The sequence below is a fragment of the Tinamus guttatus genome, unplaced genomic scaffold (assembly GCF_059628265.1).
Source record: "Tinamus guttatus ecotype Peru unplaced genomic scaffold, ASM5962826v1 Tinamus_guttatus_pri_ptg000356l, whole genome shotgun sequence".
Taxonomy (NCBI): Eukaryota; Metazoa; Chordata; class Aves; order Tinamiformes; family Tinamidae; genus Tinamus; species Tinamus guttatus.
Genome location: NW_028288890.1, coordinates 3,893,973 through 3,914,574, shown reverse-complemented (window position 1 = coordinate 3,914,574; position 20,602 = coordinate 3,893,973). Strand labels below are relative to the sequence as shown.

Below are 20,602 nucleotides of genomic sequence, written 5' to 3'. Positions count from 1 at the left end.
GTGTACGTGTGTGCCCACGTGTATGTGTGTGCGTCCACACGTGTGTGTACATGTGTGTGCGCACGTGTATGTGTGTGCACACATGTGCTCGCCCACACGTGTGTGCGGGTGCCCGCGCCGCCGCCGCCGGTCCCGCCCCGCCGCCCCGCCCCGCCCCGCGCCGCGCGGCCCCGCCCGCGCCCGCCCCGGGGGTGTCGCCGTGCGCGCACTGCGGCGGCGGCGGCGGCGGCCGCGCGCTCCGGGTGCTCCCCGCGCTGCCCCGCTCCGCTCCGCGCCGCTCCGCTCCGCTCCGCCGGGCTCGCATGGCGCGCGGCGCGGCGCGGCCCGGCCGCCGGCGGGGGAGGCTCCGCGGCGCCGCGGCGCTCCCCGGGGGCGGCGGGGCGGCCCGAGGCGCGCGGCGGGCGGGCCCCGCCATGGCGGCGCTGTAGCGGCGCGGCGGCGAGGCGGGCGGCGGGGGCCCGGCCATGGCCGCGCTGCGCCTGCGGCTCGCCCTCTCCGTGCTCTGGCAGCTGGCGGCGGCGGGACGCGGCCTGGAGATCGGCGCGTACGACGCGGAGCGCGGCCGGGCGGCGCGCTGCCAGCCCATCGACATCCCCATGTGCCAGGGCATCGGCTACAACCTCACCCGCATGCCCAACTTCATGGGCCACGAGAACCAGCGCGAGGCCGCCCTCAAGCTGCACGAGTTCGCGCCGCTGGTGGAGTACGGCTGCCACGTCCACCTGCGCTTCTTCCTCTGCTCCCTCTACGCGCCCATGTGCACCGACCAGGTGAGCACCAGCATCCCCGCGTGCCGCCCCATGTGCGAGCAGGCCCGCCACAAGTGCGTCCCCATCATGGAGCAGTTCAACTTCGGCTGGCCCGAGTCGCTCGACTGTGGCAAGCTGCCCACCAAGAATGACCCCAACGCGCTCTGCATGGAGGCCCCGGAGAACGCCTCCGCCAGCGAGCCGCACAAGGGCCAGGGCATGCTGCCCGTGGCCCCTCGGCCCTGGCCGGCGGGCACTGCCGAGGGCCGGGGGCCCAACAGCCTGGGGGCCTGTGACAACCCTGAGAAGTTCCAGTACGTGGAGAAGAGCCTCTCCTGCGCACCCAAGTGCTCCCCCGGGGTGGACGTCTACTGGTCCCGGGAAGACAAAGACTTTGCCTTCATCTGGATGGCTGTGTGGTCAACCCTGTGCTTCGTCTCCACCGCCTTCACGGTGCTCACCTTCCTGCTTGACCCACATCGCTTCCAGTACCCTGAGAGGCCCATCATTTTCCTCTCCATGTGCTACAACGTGTATTCTGTGGCCTTCATCATCCGCTCGGTGGCAGGGGCCGAGAACATTGCCTGCGACCGGGAGAACGGGGAGCTCTATATCATCCAGGAGGGCCTGGAGAGCACGGGCTGCACCATCGTCTTCCTTATCCTCTACTACTTTGGCATGGCCAGCTCGCTCTGGTGGGTTATCTTGACCCTGACTTGGTTCCTAGCTGCTGGGAAGAAGTGGGGACATGAGGCTATTGAAGCCCACAGCAGCTACTTCCACATGGCTGCCTGGGGCATTCCAGCCATGAAAACCATAGTCATCCTCACCATGAGGAAGGTGGCAGGGGACGAGCTCACGGGGTTGTGCTATGTGGGGAGCATGGACGTCAGTGCCCTGACTGGCTTCGTCCTCATCCCGCTCTCCTGCTACCTGGTCATCGGCACCTCCTTCATCCTCACGGGCTTTGTTGCGCTCTTCCACATCCGGAAGATCATGAAGACGGGAGGCACCAATACAGAGAAGCTGGAGAAGCTGATGGTGAAGATCGGGGTCTTCTCCATTCTCTACACTGTCCCGGCCACCTGTGTGATTGTCTGCTACTTCTATGAGCGGCTGAACATGGATTACTGGAACCTCCGGGCCCTGGAGCGTGGCTGCGCGCCCCTGCCTGGCAGGCGCGCCACCAACTGCTCCTTGGAGGCCTCTGTGCCCACCGTGGCCGTCTTTATGCTAAAGATATTCATGTCCCTGGTGGTGGGTATCACCAGCGGAGTGTGGGTGTGGAGCTCCAAGACGCTGCAGACCTGGCAGAGCCTGTGCAACAGAAAGCTGGGCATGAGGACGAGGGGGAAGCCGTGCAGCGGGGTCAGCTGCAGCGGGGTGCACTGTCACTACAAAGCCCCGACGGTCATGCTGCATATGACCAAAACAGACCCTTATCTGGACAACCCAACACATGTCTAGAGAGCGGGGTCTGCCTCTCCCTGGGGACGACGCACCAGGAGAGCAAGTGTCACGGGTAAGGGACTAGGAGAGCGCGGCGGGAGCCTCCTGGCACTGCGGGCGCCCCCGGGCGCGGGGCGCGCTCCGGAGCGGGGCTGGCCGGCAGCGAGGGCTGCCGTGAGGCTCAGGGCAGGGCGGGAGCGGAGGCTGCGCGGCTGGAGGGTGGATGCACACTGGGCTGGGGGTCGCGGGACCCCACGGGAGCTCCCCCGGCACCACTTGACCCTGACAAGTAGCTGCTTTTTTTTTTTTTTTCCTAGATACTGTTTTGTTGTTGTTGCTGTTGCCAAATTCAGTGACTGTTCTAACGCTTTCTTTTGGGGGGTGGAGGGGGACGGGGGCAGGAAGGGGAATAATCCAGTTCGTGTTTATTTAATTCTGTAATTTATTTTAGATTTTTTTTTAATCATTAGCTGCAAAGAATGGAAAAAAAAAGCAAAAAAAACTCCAATAAACCCTGGCTGTGTTATTTGGACTAAGCCTCGTGCTGTGTGGAGGAGCCGGGGAGAGCAGCGTCGCGGGGGCTCGAGGGCGCGCGGGGCCGCGGAGCTCAACGCGGAGCCGGCCGCGCTCGCGGGGACGGCAGCAGCGGGGCTGCCCCCAGGCTGGCGGCTCCGCGGTGCTCTGGTGCCGGTGCAGGACGAGGGGGCCGGGGGAGCGCGGGATGGGGACGGACCGGGGTGTCCGGTCAGAGCTGGGCCGCAGAGGGCCGTTCCCCCGGCCCCGCGCCGCGAGCGCCCCGGCTGCGTTCCCGCGGTGGCCGGGGCTCCCGGGTGGCTCCTGCAGCCGCGTCGCTGCCAGCCCCGTGCGCAGGAGCCAGCCACGGCGCCGGGCGCCGCGGGAGCTCCCTGCCCGTTGCCTCGGCCCGCTCAGCGCCGTGGCTTCCCCAGTGCTGGTTTTGGCACCCGGTGAGCAGGTTTTTCATGCTGAGTGTCAAGCTCATGAATAATCTTTTCCACTCCGCTCGCTGTAGGGGATTTGTGGCGGCCCCGCGGGCGGCTGGAGCCTCGGCACCCCCTGCCAGACGCGGGGGCTTGGCACTGGGATGGCAAACGGAGCTGGCGGGATGGTCCCGACGTGCAGGGCACGTGCTGCAGGCCGGGAGCTGGGGTGATGGGCTGAGCGGTGCTGGAGCTTGATGGAAAGAGGGCGAGAGCTCAGCTCCAGGCTTTGATGTCTCAAACAGAGGCGCGAGGTGCGGGTAATGGAAACTTTTGGGCAGCTTTATTTATCCCCCTGCTCCGGTTACAATCCCATCTCGCCTTCCCCATTGTCCGGAGGGAAACTCAAGCCTCAGCTGGTGCTTCCCGGGGCTGGCAGCAGGGAGCGGGGCTGTCCTTGCTGCGGGGCCGTGCGTGCTGGGGTCGACCACGCGCCCGGCGGCTCTCCGGGAGGCCGGTGACACCAGGGACCTCAGCCAGGAAAGCGGCCGGAGAGGGTCTCTGCAAGGCTGTGGTGCTGCTGCAGCTCTGCTCCTGGCCGGACCTCCCTTGGGAGCGTGCGTGAAGGCCTTCCCAGTGCTGGTGGGGAGAAGGGCCCCGTGGCCAGGCGAGGACAAGGCCCGTGTGGGCCCCAGGGCTGCCAGCAGGCCCTGGCGCTTGGATCCGAGCTGGAGCTGAGGCCCCAACACTCCAAACGGATGGGATTGGGGGCCTACGGCCCCGGAGCAGGGGTGGGAGGCAGGACCCAGGTGTGTCTGTCATGAGCCCCCAGGCGGTGGTGCCGCTCCTCGAGCCAGGGCATCCCATTCCTCTCTGTTGGGAAGAGGCAGGGGACCACCCAGCCACTGGGATACCCCCCTCACACCCTGCGGATTAGAGGCCTCCGTTGGTCTAAGCTGGCCAAACCTATGGCAGCATCGGGGGATGCTGAGGTCCTCCTGGAGCAGAGAGCACACGGCCGCGGGTGTGGGGTCCTGCAAGGGGGCGGTGGGGACAGGCCCGGTGACACAAGGCTGGGCTGACGCGCGCGGCTGACCATGCCCCTCTGAGCGCAGAGCCCCTGCTCCACCATGAACGTGACCCACCACCAAGCTCAGGGCAAGGCCTCCCCCTGCTTCTGGCTGTGCCCACAGGAAAGCTGAGGGCTCATTGGGTGCCAGCCGGGTTTGCCGGCACCCCCGGCTTCCTCCTGGCCCTCGGGCCCTTGAGTTGGTCACTTGGGCTGCGTGAACTGGCCCTGTCTGAAGGTCTAACTGGCCCTACTCCCTCAGCCCTCCGGCCTCTGAGCACCCTGGGGCACATGAGCAGCGACCAGAGCGGACTCCAGGGCATCCCGACTGGTCCAGCCCTGCCCACTGGTAGCCTTGTGGCTACAGACCGCAGGGCTGGAAGTGGTGGTGAGGGAGCTGCTGGCCCCTCAGCGTGGCTGACGGAGCTGGGAGCACCGCGGGCCGGGGCCCGGCTGCCGTCCTGGGCCAGGTAGCAGCCGCAGGGCCCGCGGGGCGGTGCAGATCAGCGGCCGCCATGCCCAGCCCCGCCAGGCTCCCCGGCCACCTGGGAGCTGGCCCCGTGTCCGCGGGGATGCGGCAGGCGGGAAGGGCCGGAGCCGCGAGGCCGCGGCAGGGGAAGGGTTAAGGCGGCGCGCGCGGGCCGCCGAGCCGGGGCTTTGTGCACCAGCTTCGCTGCGCTGTGATTGATGTTGCAAAGCGCCTTTAATCCGCCCCCCCGCCGCCCTCCGGGAGGAGGGGGGTGCTGGGACGCCGCGAAAAGTTGAGTGCCAGATCTGAGAAAACATCCGCGTCCCCTGGGAGCCCGCGCTGCCATCGGCGCGGGAGGCGGCGGCACGAGGCCGCTCTCGCCGCACCAACGCGGCTGCCGCCCGCCGGGGCCCGCGTGCGAGGCCTGGCCATGGGAGGCCACGCACAGCGAGGCCTCGGCGCCCGTGGGCCTCCCGCCGCCAGCCCGGAGCGCGGTGGGGTGGGAGCTTGGGCCACTGGCCCGTGGGGACAGCAGGGCAAGCGGGGGGGACGGTGCATCCAACCCAGCCAGCAGCTGGGTCTCCAAGCAGGCCCCACATGCTGGATGTGGCCCCTCTGCCCTTGCCAAAAGCCCATGTGACACGAGGGGACAAACGGGGCTGGGCATTTGCGGGGTGCGTGGCAGGGTATCGGCACCCGCTGGCCCCGGGGAAGGTGCCGCCGGTGGGCACACAGCTCCCTGTCCCCGTGACCGACAGTGGCAGGACAGGGACCTAGATGGCAGGTGGCTTTTGCAGCCAGGGCCACCCTTCCACCAAGCAGCGCCCACTTGCCCAAAGTTTCCCCTGTCTCACACGCCGTTGCCGATGTTTGGGCTGCCAGAGCACGACTCTGCTCCAGGACCAGCCCTGGTGACAAGTCAAGGATGGTGGCCATGGGGCTCTGCCCTGGCTGGCCGAGTCAACCATGCGGGTCCCCCCGCTCTGGGCTTGGGGTTGCAGGGAGCCCTCCGTGGGCCTCTCATGGCCTGCCACAGCGAGGGTTATTTGGGCAGATAAACAGGGCACGACCTGCACCAGGAGAGTCAATATTGGCTCCAGAGACAGGCTCCAAAGTTCAGTGCAAGGGGACAGATCGTCCCGGGAAGCTCTGCGTGGCACGAAGTGGGGGGATGTGCCACAGAGGGGACAGCATGGAGGACACGCTCTGATCGTGTTTACAGAGGCCTAACGCCCCTCTGGAGCATCGGCCAAGCGCCAGGGTCCTGTGTAAGGTATCGCTGGGGCAGCCCAGGGCGGGGGTGGCAGCAGCCAGTCGTCCTGGCTGCCCCCAGGCGGCTGCTGGAGCCCAGCGGGACGGACGAGCTGCCCTTGAGCACCCCTCGCCCTGCCAAGCGACTTGCCGCCTCCCGAGCATCGAGCATCGGCACAGATAAGCAGAGCCCGCTGGGCCCCGGCTATCGGGCAGCGGCGGGGCCGGCTGGCGCCCTCCCGCCTGGCGCTATCAGCCCCGGCAGCCCTGCCGGCTCCGCGGGAGGAAGCCGGATCCGCCGGCCCCGCAGCGCCGGGATGCGCAGGGCTGTGAGCAGCGCGTCCCCAGGGCGCCTCCTGGCCCGGCCTTGCAGCAGCTCCCAGCCCCTCGTGGCTGCTCCTCGAGCCAGCAGGTCCTGCTGCATCTCCGCCCCCGGAGCCCAGCAACCTTGATCCGTGGTTCACAGCACCGAGCACGGCCCAGAGCCAGCCCCTGCGGCCTGCACAGAGCCCTCCTCAGCCCCACAGTCAAACCGAGCAGCCGATACAGCTGCCCCGGCCGCGACAGGGCAGAGCGCCTGCGCGCAGCCCCGCAGCCACTGCTCATCCTCGGCGCCCCTGCTCCTGTCACAGCCCTCCTGTCCCCGCTCGCCCTCCCCACGGCCGAGGGATGCAGCCTGCCCAGGCATGATCTGGCCCACGGACCCAGAAGTTTGTTTTTAAAGACCACAGAGGCCAGCTGAGCAGGCGTTGGTTCAGCCACGGGGCTGCAGAGGTGGCCTCCATGGACGGCCACAGGTTCCGCAGACCCCTGGTGCCCATGCATTCAAACCAGTGACGAGGCTGCACAGAAGACCATAGAGGCTGAACGGGGGCTGAGCTGTGGCTAAGAGTGGATTTGAGATGCCCTGTGGCCTCGGTCCATCTGGCTCCACAGGGAAGTCAAGCCTGCGGCTCCCATCCGCTCACTCCTGCTCTGCGCTGGAGACGTTTCCCTTGCTGGAAAGGCAGGAAGATCCCTCCTGGTTTTCAGCAGCAGAGGGAAATGTATTCTCAGGATGTGCTAAAAATCCCAGATCACCAAGAGCATTAATTGGTTAATGTTAATCATTGAGCTGTGAGGAAGCCAAAGCGGGTGCGGTGGGTTCTGAGGGGGTTCCCGGTCACCCTCCTCCTCAGCAGGGGTTGGAGAGCCCGAACGCAGAGGTGCTCCCGGCACGGCCCCACGTGCACTGGATCCACCCGCAGCGCCAACGGTGCCGGCGCGCTCGGAGCAGAGCCGCTGCCGCCCAGCAGGGACAGGGAGCGGGACGGGTATTTATAGGCCTTGCACAGGACACCGGTGCCACGCGGGGGCTGCTATAAAAAGCACATCCCCAAAAAGGTCTCGGAGCAGATGCTGGTGCGAAGCCTCCGTGCTGAAGGCTGGAAACAGCCCAGCTTGAATCACACGCCCATTCAGCCAGGTCCTATTGCGTGTCCAGCAAGGAAAAGCTCAGTTATGGCAAGGGGAGAGGGCCACGCTGGGAGAAGGAGCGTTTGTCCATGGTGCGTGGAGGGCTGTGACACCGTCACAGGGCTGGCACCTCGCACAGGGACCACCCTCCCGCCTTGCAGGCAGTTACGTGTTGCCCTGTTACACGGAGATCCTCATCGCAGGATGCCAGCGCAGCCAGAAGCTGCCAGGAGGAGCTGGACGCACCTTGGTGAGCTCCAGGACCGTAGGCACCTGGGAACGCATCACGCTACGGGCAAGGCTAAAACTGCACACGTTAAACTTTGACCAACACACGCTAGTTCCATCGGTGACTGGTTGCACATCAGACCAGTCTGTTGCTCCCAAATGGGCGCTGCCTTGGCCTGGCTTTGGAGCTCTGTGTGTCCGTGTCCCGCTCACGCTGCGGGAGACCGGCAGTTTGGAGACGCGGCGGCACCAGTCCGCGCTGCCCTCTGAACTGAACAAGGCTGCGATTGCAAAACTCCCCCGGCAAAACCAGGGAGGAATTTGTGAGGGTCACTCGGCCAAGCGACACTGGCGAAAAAGCAAAGAGGTTTCAACTGCCCCCCCTGCTCTTCCCTCGAGGAGGGCAGTGTCCTGCAGCGAGCAGCAGCGTGCGCTGCGGGACAGGAGGACGAGCGCCCTGCTGGGAGCCCAGGGCGGGTGAGCAATGTGAGCAATGGAGCAGTGTGGCCAGCCCAAGGGCTGCTCCCTCGTGTGGGTCACGCTCCACAGAGCTCCTCCAGCTCTGGGGGAGATGATGCCCCGGGCCAGCCTGGAGGACAGAGCATGGAGTGACGCTCGTGGCAGCAGCCACAACCCGGCCAGGGGCTGCGACAACCAGCCCTGGGCAGAGCTTGGCTCGGAAGAGGGGTCTTCTCCGAGCCGCACGATGACAAACCCAGACTCACTGTGTCCTCCTGCCCGTGCGTGGTGGCCCCTGGTGGCCCCATCTTCCCTCGAGCGCCGAGGTATCGCAGCCAGCCCTGCACGCGCCAAGGATCCGCTACAAGCTGCTTTTACAAACACAAGTACATAATGTTTATTCTTAAGTTTCCAATTTATTACAAGTACAGCCCTTAGCAGAAACCCCCTCCCACCCCCCCAACAAGTGACATATATCTTAAAAAAAAAAAAAGTACAGTTCCAAAGGTTTCACCATGTAGGACCTGCAGAAAAAAAATGTTCTATATTAAGGGGACGAAACAAAGCTGCTGAAGGGGGACGTGCGAAATACAAACGTCAGTGCTATTCTGTGGGGCAGGGAGTCAGGGCTGGGGAGGGGAAGTGGCTGCAAAGCTGCCACGGTCTCTGCAGCCACCAACAGTCCAGAACTGAAACACACGCCTGGTACCATCAAAGAATTAAAAAGTCCACAAAACTAGGCTGCAATTTAATCGATGATTTTCTCTTTTAATTATTATTATTCTTGAATCACAGGAGCTGCAACAGCGGTTTTTGTATTTTAAAAAAAATAATAAATCGTTATGGAACAGCCTTGTTATCCTCTGGTTCCAAATTAAGGAGCTACAGGATAAAAAGTTCAAACCCTGATTGTATGATCAAAACCTGTCACAACAGAGAGGGAGAAGGGAGTTAAAAACCATCCTTTTCTTGGAGCAAAGCCAGTGTCTCGAGCGGCAGAACGCGCCGCTGCGGCCTCGACGGCCCCGGGCGCCGGGCGCCCCGCGCGCTGCCCTTGCTGTGCGGGAGGAATCGCTGCAGGAGGAGGAGGAGGGAGCCCGGGCGGAGGGGCTGGGGGCTCCCCGCCGCGCCGGCCCTGCCCGCTGCCGTGTGCAGGGTGCGGGGGAATACAAAGCAAACACGATTTCATAGAAACTGTACATGTGCCAAAGCAAGACAACGGTATCTTACAGGTGTTCTTTATACAGGATCACTGCTAGAAACAAGCCACTTTCAATAACTAGAAAAATTAATTTAAAAAGTTACACGGAGCGCGTTTCTGCTGCTCCCTTTGCCCTGGGCTCCCCTGCAGGACGGCAGAAACGAAGCCTTCCCTGCGCCTGCGGCGGCCGCTCCGAGGGCTCCGGGGCGAGGGGGAGCCTCCCGCCTGCTCCGGGCTCCGCAGAGCCCCACGCCGGGACGGCGGCCCCGGGCCGGGGCAGAGCAAGAGCAGCTCGAGGCCGGGCGCGTCGCGATGCTGGTGAAAGCTTTGCCTCCTTACACGTAAGTGCTCACCCGCCCTGTGCGGCCCTTCATCGAGGGGCTCCAGCAAACACCATATAAATATATACACACAAGAACTAGCAGTCCATTGGCCTGCACGCGCCCCGTCCTTCCGTGAAGTGACACGATCCCTCCCCACGCCGGCTCCGAGGCGGGTTTCACATCGCGGGCAGCAGAGCAGAGGTCCCACCGTGCTCCAGCGCTGGCAGCTCCCAGAGGGAGGAGGAAGCGGCTCGTTCCCGGGAAGCCCAAGGTGCCCGGGCTGGAGAGGGCTCCGTGCCCCCGGCGCGGGCCGGGCCTTCGCTCGCCCTCCCGTCCTCCCCTCCGAGCAGGACGGTCTCGCAAGGGCTTTGCCTGTTTCGCACGAAGCAGCACGTCGTCTCTGCTCGCTCAACAGATGTCCAAATACTTCAGAAAATTGCAGAAAAAATAGAACTAGGATGGGCCAAAGGCTGGATCAATAGAGAAGTGCCTGCTGCTTCCTAACTCCCTCCAGACAGCCCATCCTGCCGCCAGCAGCACCAGAAGACCTGCTCCAGCTCTGACTCTCCCCCTAACCTCCCCCATCCCTCATTTCTTCCTCTTCCGCCCCCGGGAATGTTCAAGGGACTCCGGCTCACTGTCCCCTTCCTGTTCCTCCAGTCCCTGGCACCTGGCAGACAGCTGCCTGCGTTTCCTGCGTGCGTATGTGTGGCCAGGCAGGTGTTTGTGCACCATGTCGATCAAACACTGTTCTGTCTTCTCCAGGCAGGACAGGACGTGACTCCCGTTCTGGTTGTAGCGCTCGGCGTTGGAGAACACCTGTTTCATGTCAGACAGGAACTCCTGCACCGAGCGGTAATCGCCGCAGGAGCACTTGCTCTGCATAGTCTGGAAGTCCATAGGGTTGCTGATGACCTCAAAGTAATCTTCAGCTTCCTCTGTGGTCACTGGCTCCCTGCCAAAGGAAGGGCCACAAAGATAGGAGGAAAATGACAATTAGGTCCTGCCAAGTACACAGTTTGGGTCTGCAGAGAAGTGCAGATGACCTCCCCGGCCGCCCCCCTGCACCAGCAGCAGCCCTGGCCTGTGCATCCCGCAGTGCTGTGAAACCATCAGGTACTGACAATGCCCAACATGGGTCAGGCCCGGAGGCTGGGCCAACAGCACCAATGGCCAGAGGGCCACACGGCTTGTCCTTCTGCCCAGAAGGCTGGTGTGGGCACAGGGGCTGGCACTCAGAGCTGGGTCCTCTCAGTCACGCAGCGCAGAGAGCGCCCTGCAAGCTCCGCGGCTGCAGGGAGCCCTGGCTGCACCCTCCTCTCCCCAGCCCATGGCCCTTGCTGGTCCTTGAAAGGGCCCTCCTTGCTGTGGGGCTACCTTCGAAGAGCTCCGCTCCCTAAGCTCAGCAGAGGGCTGAGCATGTGGCGGTTTCTACCAGAAGGATTTCAGATTTTCTCCCTTCCTTCCCCTGTGTAACTTGCTTTCGAAGGCCAGGCCTCATGGCCAGCAAGCGGATCCAGCAGCCTCACAGCATGGCCATCCCCATCCACAGCCACCTGGGGACAGCCCGGCACACACAGAAGAGCTCATCTGCGCTCACCTGAAGGGCCAGCTAAAGCGGTACTTGACCAATTTGCCGAGGATTTCCTCACATTTCTGCAATTCCAGGGTTTGGCGACGCGCCGTCTTTTTCGTTTGGAGGACCTGGCCATGCAAAGGAGAGATGCTGTTAGAAGGGGAGCTGCTATAGGGCTCAGTGTTCGGCAAACAATTTCCAGGCCAAAGCAGCTGTTTCCTAGCAGTTTTCTTTTCCAACCCTCTCACCTACAAGCTAGTGTCTCAAGGGGTGCAGAGAGGTAGCCCTGCTGCAAAAACAAAGTTTAGGTCTTTCAAACGCAGCCCTGTTTTCCAGTAATCAAGAGGCAAACTGCCGTGGGACCTTTGATGGCAGCAGCCAAGGCACGCTGCGGCAGCTTGAGTTACAGAGCGGGAAGCCCATGCAGAGGCTCCGACAGGAATAGTTTCCACGCAGCCTGTCTTTCCTCCGGGGGCAGCAAGCTTTTTCAAGCTCGGTTCAAAGGCAGCCTGGTCAGAACAAGCAGCCAAAGAGTAAGTGACAGCAACGGGAGGGCGTGCAGTCCCGCCGCCTCCTCCGAGCCCCTGGAGAGAGTAGGAGGGAGGAAGCGCCTGTGCTGACCCATCAGCACAACCTGCTGCTTCCCAACCACCCCCTCGAGTGCTGCTGTCCTGGAGAGGCACAAACCCGGACCCCAAGGTCAGCTGCTTGCCTGGGGATCTGCCGAGGGTCAGCCCCACTCAGGGGCATCGGCACCGGCTCTGACCGCACGGCTCGAGATGCATCATCACGTAGGGTATGGCAGATGACAGGAAAGCTCCACAAGTCACACTGTTCTTGAGCTGGCTCTGGTTTATTTTTTCTCCGAACAGAGAGGAGGTGGTGGAAGAGCTCTAGCTCTTTCCCACGTTGGGGTTTTGTCAAAGTTCACGAGCCAGCCGCTCCAGGAAGACTGTTCCCACTTGAACATCCCTCTAAGCTGGCTGTGGCAGCCCGTGCTGGGCTTGCTCCTTTAGCTTGCCTCCCTCTATAACCCAGAGCAGCTAAAAGGACACTGCAGAGCCACCAGCCACCCACACACCCTACATGAGCAGCAAAGACATCAGTCAAGGGCAACCAAGAGAGGGGATCGGCTGCACCAGCAGCACTCTCAGTGCAGGCCCGCAGACACATGGCAGGTCTAGCAGGAGCTTGTGACGTTGCCCCGGGGCTAGAGTATCCTCACGTATCCCCTGCGGGTGTCCCTCTCCAGGACAAGCAGCACGGATCGCTGCAGCTCCGCCCCGCCTAGCACACACGCACAAGATGACTCTGTTCAGAAGCACAAGGTTTTATTCTTTAAATGTCAAGTGAAACCTAAACCAGCTGAATTATGTCCTGGAGATTGAGGAGGGAGCGTACGGACAACAACTGTCAGAAAACGGCCAAGGCTGGGGAGCGATGGTCCTGCATTGCTGGCATTCTCTGACCGTGCAGGACCCCCGCAGCCCCCCAGCTCTCTACAGAGACATATGGCTACTATTTAAAACCCTTTAACAAGCTGCAGGCTGCCTGCTAATCAAGCAGGACAATGTGTGAAAGCGGCTGGGGGAAGATGCCTCGCATAGCTGGGCTCCGTTTGTGCCGGGCCCTTGAAGATCTGCCTCTTTTGTCAGCCCGCCCCGGGCCCGCGCGGGCTTCGCCGTACAATGCCGGGTATTTCTCAGGGCCGGGGCCACCTGTTTCGTTTCTAGCTCCTGATGTGAGCAAGCAGCCTCCCGGGAGCAATTTGGCTCTTACCAGCTCGTCAATGTCTGCTCCGTTGACAGGTGTGGGCCGCTGCCGCGGTCCCCGGGCCGAGTGCAGGGCCTGCTTCTTCCTTTGGTGCCTTCCCTGCCTGAAGGAGTACATGGCAGCGCTCTGCTTGCCCCGGGCTGGCTTTCTGGGTCGCACTGAAACAAAGAAGCCCAGGGGTTAGAGGAGGAGGTTAACTCACGAGGAGCAAGTGGATCAAATCAAAGCCGGAGGAAGCAGCAGCATTGGCCTCACCCCTCCTTACCTGGCTGCGGGAAGGCAAGCCGAGCAACGGTGCCTCGCCAAGGACGCGAGCAAACTCCAGCAACGCTGCCCGCGCGCACACGTGCGAGCAGACGCGCGCTCAGAGATCACACACAGGACACAGGCAGCCCAGACTGACACCCCAAGGGGACATCAGCACCCCCTGTCCAGCCACGCACACCAGGCTGGCACCCGCAGCACACGAGGGCCACAGGAGTGACCCGGCTTCTTGGCAGTCCCTCCTCACTCAGCACACGCTCGTGTCAGCTGCGCTCGTGATACTCTCTCCAGAGGGGATACACAGGCGAAAACCTCCTGCCCAAAAAAAGGCCCTTGTTACCTGGCAACAACCTTCTGTTCAAGAGGGATCGCACACACCAGCCTACCACGCTGGCAGATCCTCCACTCTTGGAGCGCTCTGGAGGCTTTTGGCTACTCTGCAGCCGTAGACACTTGCTCTCTCAGGCAATACAAAACCCCTCAGCCTGCAGTCCAGACACATCAAGACTTGAGGGTGGGCAGGGAAAGTCATGTGGGGACATAATTACATCTTGAATGTAACTGCAATGTCCTTTCCGAAAGCAGCGGAAGCGGCGAGCTGCCCCAGCACTGAGCTTTCCTGCTGTCCACCTGCTCCTCACTGCCTCCTGGATGGGTGCTTTTCCAAGCAGCCCACACAGCGGGATCAGCCCGCAGCTAAGCCACTCTGCAAAGCAGGTCATGAGCACAGGGAGGGTTGAGTTACTGCAGCAAGGAGCTGCTCCATGTGCTCCAAGTGGAAAGCAAGGGAATTTAGTTGTCAGGATCTGCCGCATTACGTTTCGCAGAAATGCTTGCGAGTCTCAAGAGGGTTTTAAACCGATGGAAATTCAAGGGTGCTGATGAACTCTCTGAGGTTTCTCCCTAGACCCCCCTGTACTGGGTGCACACATTGGTCTTCTCCCCCACGCAGGCTCCTTCCACGTGGTCACCAGCACGGAAGCAACATGTGGGCCCCAGCACAGATTCATTGATGGCCTCTAATCCAGCCCTGTCCCATAAATCATCTTGCCAGGCCCCCCTGCAGGAGGAGCGTGTGTCAGGGCAGTGGGACGTCTGTCTGCTGCCATTCCTGCCTGTGTGTCAAGCGGGCGGCATGTGTTGAATGTTTGACAATCCAACATTCTAGGTTATATCCCTCCGGATAAACGCCACGAGGATTAATGGCACTTCTCTACTAAAACAAAAGTTTTCCACAACGACCTTTCCACACTAATGCTCTTTAAAACCAGGGGTTGCATTTAGTGCTTTATTTTTAGTGACTAACCCTCTTTTGCTATTGTTTGGAAACCTTGGCTTGGCTCCTGACTTGGCCACACAACATGGGCTGAACGCACTCCAAGTGTGCACATGGATACACAGCAGAACGACAAGCAGCAGACAGAGCCAGGGTATCAGGGAACATCCCTGAAACAGGAAAAAAAGTAGGGGAATTGGGATTGACAGACATGGGTGGAAACCCTTGAAAGAACATGGGAAAAACATTTGGGTTTCAGTCTTCTCAGGATCTGAATTCCACCATCTGCCCTGGCAAAGAGAGTTTAAAGCTAATTTAATGTCAGTCAAGGCCATTTTTGACAGAAAGTAAATGCTGCATGTATGTAAGTTCAAGATTGATCTTTTCTGTGCATTAAGCTATGCCAAATGAGACAGAGTCAAATTCCCCTTAAAAAAAAAAAAGTGGATACACATACCAGAAAGTGCTGAAGTCCTGTATTTTTGGGTGGAGAAACATCCCCTTTGAGTTAGAAAATGCTGGTTTACTCCATTCAGCTGCCCAGCATGAGTCAGCTGTGTATTCTGAGGGATCTCTGTGTGCACAGGGGTGCTGGGAGTCCAGGTCACATTACACCTTGAGTGCTGTGCCTTCCCCCAGGAATGGAAGGACAGAGCACTAGGTTCTACCAACTGCAAATGCCACTTCACTGAATCACTAGAAACCCTCCATTTAAGAGATTTTGGGCTGGTGGGAAGGAAAAGAGTGAGGAGAGGAGGTAGTGGTTAAAGCTTCAGAAGGATCTATTAACAGTGCCTAGTTTACCAGAAAACTCTGAAGACAGAGACAACCAATTAATGCTGTTCCACAGCCCTTTCCTGCTGTCTCAGGGTAGTGACTGGTCAGTGAGCAGCAGCTGACTGCAGTTTCAATCTTTGCTAGGGCTGTCTCAGTCACAGAAGAAAAACGTGAAGACAGTTCATTCCAGCTACATGGAGATGCATCACACGACCACAGCATGCCCTTGAGAAACCTTCCACTGATCCAAAGAAAGAACTTGTTCTTTGTGAGGAAAAGCACAAGCCTGAATGTGGATCAGGACTTTGGACAGTGAAGCAGAGACTTAATATTTTCTGTTACTTTCTAGCATGGTCAAAGGCTTACATTTCAGTCCGGCAACTTCATAGTCTTCCTCCTCTTCTTCCTCCTCAGCATCTTGTTCATCAGAAGCTTCCTCATCTTCTTCAGTTTCATCTTCCTCTGAATCCTCTGCATAGTTCCTAGAGCAAGGCATGGAAACACATATGCTGTACCAGAGCCTGGGTATCAGATGCCCTGGGAGTTTCTCTGTTCTGTTTGCTCAGAGACTTGCTGACCACCTCACTGTAAAATAAACATCGAGTTTCAAACCGAAGCAATCCAGCACGTTCCATGTTGTGGCTATGGCTAAAAGGGCACTTCCCAGACCATCGTCTGGAATATCTGGGTTGAAAATCCCCAACAGCTGAGCTTGCACAGCAGAAGAGCAATTTTTGCCATTCTAGGCACCCTGGCCTTGTGATAATGCTGACTGCTGCACAATAACTCCTCACTGGGAGGAAGTGCTGTTGTTTTAGAGAGGTCTAAAGGCCTGGCCCAAGGCATTTCAGAAGAGGGATTTCTCTTTTTCTGTAGGAACACTTTCCCATTCATCCCCTTCACTCTCATGCCACTTTGTGCTGTAGGAAACAGAGCTCATTTAGCATTGTTCAGAACTCAGCTTCTATTTATCACTACACAGGGCATCAAATCAGGCTTATGTACAAATGGCAGAAACCACAAAAATTCCCAGCCCAGGACAGTTCCAATTTTATGCATGGATCCATTCCCAAATATAACAGAAATGGGAAAACAAAGCAGCACATATATACGGAAGGGGACAAGGCAAAGCTGTTGCGGCTGTGCCAGTCCTCTGTCTTGGAAAGAGACAGTCTTGAGCGCTAAAGGGAATAAGCACCAGCTCCTACAGCACCAGAGGCAAAGAGATCCAACGTCAACACTTTTTCTCCTGCTTCAGCTAGGAAGACAGGAGCACAAGGCAGATAGCAAGACAGGTGTTACCCCACCTGATGGCTCTCATCCAGCAGCCAAGCAGCTTGCAGGTGACTCTGCCACATCAAAGTAACTATGATCTCAGGCTAGAACAGCTGCGTTAAAGCCCTGTCATTTTTGTAGAAGCCTCTTGAACTCTTTTAGACAGTGCCCAGTAACTAATACTTCTAAGGCCATACACCACCTGCATATTACAAACTCCTACAGCTCTTATTGTGCTGCCACTTGAGAAGGGAGGATCTGTTGACTGCTTATGCTTCAGATGCCATTTGATAGCCTCACCTTGCTGACAGGCAGGTAGATGTAGGACTGAGCCACACTTAGGAGAGGACATTGCCCAGCATGAACAGAAAAACGTAGTTTGCATGCGTTTAACCTCCAGCCTGCAATTCACAATACAGTTCAACCCTTTTGCTGTCAGATTGCAAATGAATTTGTGTGAGTCCTGCTTCCATTCCTCCTCAAATCACGTTCTTTCTGTGCCTTTATAAAGGTTCCTGCCTTGTTAAGATGCCAAAGCCTATCGGGCCTGGCCAACTGCCAGAGTGGCATTTCACAGCCTGCTTTTATTTGTAGCAGAGTCAGGACTAAGCGACAGCATGGAGTAATATCTGCTTTAACCTGAAGGTCAGAGAGGGAACTTAACTCAGCAAAATACAGCAAGAGCTGCAGTGCTACCAGCTCAACTCGCTGTCCAAACAAAACTGCAGTCCTCCGTGCACAGCGCTTTGGGTGATGTTTTGTGTGAGCTTTCACTGCTGCACCAAAGTTATTTATTAAAACCCCTGAAGTTGTCATGGGTCAGTACAACACAGGTTTGCTAAACTCACAGCCTGAAAAAATTGCTTTTTCTATTGTTCAAGTGCCATCGAGTTAACTTGGCTATTTTGGTTCTGTAAAAGCAGCTCTGTTTAAGGGTTTTTTGTTTCATTTATGCACGTGTGGTGAGAACTCTGCATCTGCAAGAGCTCAGCAGGAATGGAGGGTCACTCACCTGCCCCGCGAGCTGCGTCTGGCAGTAGAGGGCTGGCAAGCTGGGCACTGCCATTCGCCATCTGGTATCTCATAGAGCGCCGGTCTCAGACAAAAGAGGTGGAAGGCTTTGTTACACTCGTCACACAGGATCAGCTTGTCATCCTCACCTAAGAGAGGGTAACTTAGTTGTAACTGAGTGTCCCAACCCGAGAAGCAGAAGTTGCTGCACGCTGGAGGTCAGGACAAAGGGAAAAAATGATGCAAAGGGCCCTCTGACGGCAGGAACTCTTCCTTGTCAGCCCTGCTACGGCAGTGGAAACAAGCAGCACCTTGAAACCCCACACAGCAAAACGCCCAATCCTCAAAGTGAAGTCCACATCTCTGAAGGGATTTCCTTTGAGACAGAAACCTGTGAAAGAGGTTCCACTCAGGCTGAATCCCAAACGAAACACAGGACAGGAGATGCTCAGGAGAGTAGTGAGAAGCTACAAATTCAGTTCTGATTCTAGCCTCTGCACAGCATCCCCCTTCTACTCAATGCTGCAAGCCCCCAGAAACCCAGTATGCGGCAGAGCTGGTCCCTCTGTGCCGTTCACTGATGCAGGGGAAAAGGAAAACAGTTCTGAGGCAGCTATTTCATCTATTGAAAGTGCAGAGAGTTTTCCATCCTGTCTCTGATGCCCCATTTTGCTAGCTAAGTGAAACTATAATCCATTCATTTCAGGTGAATCCCCTCTTACATTTGCCTGGATTACCCTCTTGTCAGTAAAAAAGGAAGTTTTTGCATCTATTTGGAACATCTCTGAAGCTCTACAGTGAGGAAAAATGTTGCACCAGTCCAGAATTCAGCCTCATTTCTTTAAAGAAGTGAACATCATAGTGTTTTGGTAGACAGAAGTGGCCCAGCATCCCCCAAAAGTCTGCCATCATTTCACATTAGTGTTTCTATGAATGGAAAATGAGACAAAAACACAAGATGAGGAAGGTTGCGCTACCAAGCTCTTCTCTCTGGGCTTTCATCCAGAAGATGTTATGATAGAACAATTACTAAAAGTCTGTTACTATTGGTTTCTTCTATTCCCCCTCCACCTATAAGCCTCTAAAAACCTTCATCACATAGTACTTACAAAGAAGAGACCTCTTGCTGCTGGCTGGTTAATTCCCCAGTGCTACCAGAGCAAGAGCACATGGCAGAGAACCTCTTCCCTCTGCTCTTGGAGAAAGCTTGTTTCCTCCAGCTCATCAAGCAGTTCTGCTACCACTGCTGCCTCCGACTGGCATCATCCCACCTTGCTCTCTCCCCTTATGTCAGAGGGTATTAACCTCTCAAACCTCCTCCTCTTCTTCATTCCATTTGTAAGGGATAGGATTAACTCACAAGATTCAGAGACCCCAAGACGACTCGAATTCAAAAATACAACCAGGAAAGGGATAGTGGCACAAATGTTCCCAGGATTTGAGGATGACTTGTCCAAGTATCCTAAATACCCAGGGAACAGCAGTTCTGCAATGTTTTGCAAGACTGTAGAATGGTTTCATAGGAACAGTTCATTGCAGTCAGGGCCAAATGCTTCTGAGAGATCAGTGCTTCTGACTGTGTAAATCCTGATGCGCAGACCTTAAGATACAGCCAGAGTGACAGACTACAAGGCCGTGTTGCCTGAGCAGGACATGGAGAGGTGACAGTGTCCGCCAGGCGTGGGGCAGGAACGCCTACCTTTCTTGCGACACACTTTGCATCTTGCATTCTCTGCGGACATATCCCACTTGATACAGGCATCCAGCATCCCGAGCAGCACATGCATACGGGAGAAGGTCTGGGCCTCACGGATTGCTGTCTTCCACTTCTCCATGGCTGAAGCAACCTGCAGACAGACCTAACAGCTTACAACAAGGCATATGGATACAGCTCCTCACAGTCTGAAGATGCTTTTATATTATTTAGCTGAGCCCCTAACAACCAATACCCAACTGCTCTACTCCTTTCCTTCTGTGTAGCTCAGACTTATTTGTGGTTTACCCTATAACCAGCCTCACTGGTCTAGACAGCTTGTTCACTACAGCTCTTTTGCACTTCATGGCCAGGCTGAAATAACCTATGAGAACTCCACTACATTCTTTACTCAAAGTCTAACCCAAATAGTTATGAGGCTAAGAAAATAAAAGGCAAAAATTTAGCACTGTAAAATGAAGGATGAAAGCGAAGACACAGCTGACAAGATCATTTGACTGCAGTTGGCTAGAGCAGCCTGTGCTGCCCTCAAGTGGGTTCTGCAGAGATGCTCAAGTCCATCTGCCACACACTTGGTCCTCCAAGCAGTTCATCTGGCAAAGGGGAATGGGACGTTAGCTACAACTAGATTTGACAGGCAAAATATTTTGAGCCCCAAATATGAAACAAGCCCCAGTGACGACCTCGACACGTGTGAAATCCCAGAATGAGCCGCAAGTGAGGATTAGAAACATTAAACCTGAGATTTGCAGGAAGGTGGCTGCTGGAACCTGAACAGAACAAGTTACATACGAAATCTCTGGCTCAGCTCTGGAGGTGGATAAGCAAAGTTATGGGGAAACGGAAATGCCCCGGAACAGAGGAGCAATCCAGGGCCACCACATGTTCAATGAAAACATTAATCCTTTGCTTTACAACAATGAGGTGATGGCCTAGACATGACAGGGACATAATAGGACTCAAGTGAATGTTCTTTTACCCCAGGAGAGTGAAAAAACAAACAGTGAAGTGTCAGATGGGAAAAAACTCAACTCTGCAGCTGACAGCAATTTGGGAGCCAAACAAAACCCAGGATTTTTGCAGAGTTGCACATTCCCCTCCCACTGAATTTGAGGAATTGCAGTATATATTAGATGCTTGGAAAAACACACAGGGTGTGCTATATCCTTGCTGTCAACATCCTCGCTGTCACTGCTTGTGTGGATCCTGCAACTGCAGACATCTCCATGGCAAATGGAAACCTGCATAGCATGTTGTGGCAGATTACATGGTGTTGGGCTCTATTTTTTTGCAGAACCCTGCTGAGGTGCTTCACATACTGCATAATTGATTTTCCAAGTAACCA

At 57.6% G+C, this 20,602-nt stretch overlaps 2 protein-coding genes across 2 annotated transcripts in view; one reads left to right on the top strand and one right to left on the bottom strand.

Moving 5' to 3' along the window:
- Window positions 1-464: 464 nt before the first annotated feature.
- On the top strand, window positions 465-2,301 carry FZD9 (frizzled class receptor 9). Its single transcript, XM_010213183.2, has one exon. The coding sequence runs from the start codon at window positions 465-467 to the stop codon at window positions 2,214-2,216; it is 1,752 nt and encodes a 583-aa protein (XP_010211485.2). The 3' UTR covers window positions 2,217-2,301.
- Window positions 2,302-9,891: 7,590 nt separating this feature from the next.
- The window catches only part of BAZ1B (bromodomain adjacent to zinc finger domain 1B), a 48,842-nt gene continuing 38,131 nt past the window's right edge, over window positions 9,892-20,602 (bottom strand). Inside the window, exons 14-19 of the mRNA XM_088530117.1 lie at window positions 19,243-19,390; window positions 17,545-17,692; window positions 15,624-15,739; window positions 12,947-13,098; window positions 11,192-11,295; window positions 9,892-10,546 (exon numbers count right to left, since the gene is read on the bottom strand). Of these exons, the coding sequence (XP_088386243.1) occupies window positions 10,180-10,546; window positions 11,192-11,295; window positions 12,947-13,098; window positions 15,624-15,739; window positions 17,545-17,692; window positions 19,243-19,390 (1,035 nt within the window). The 3' untranslated portion in view covers window positions 9,892-10,179. The remainder of the gene's footprint in view (window positions 10,547-11,191; window positions 11,296-12,946; window positions 13,099-15,623; window positions 15,740-17,544; window positions 17,693-19,242; window positions 19,391-20,602) is intronic.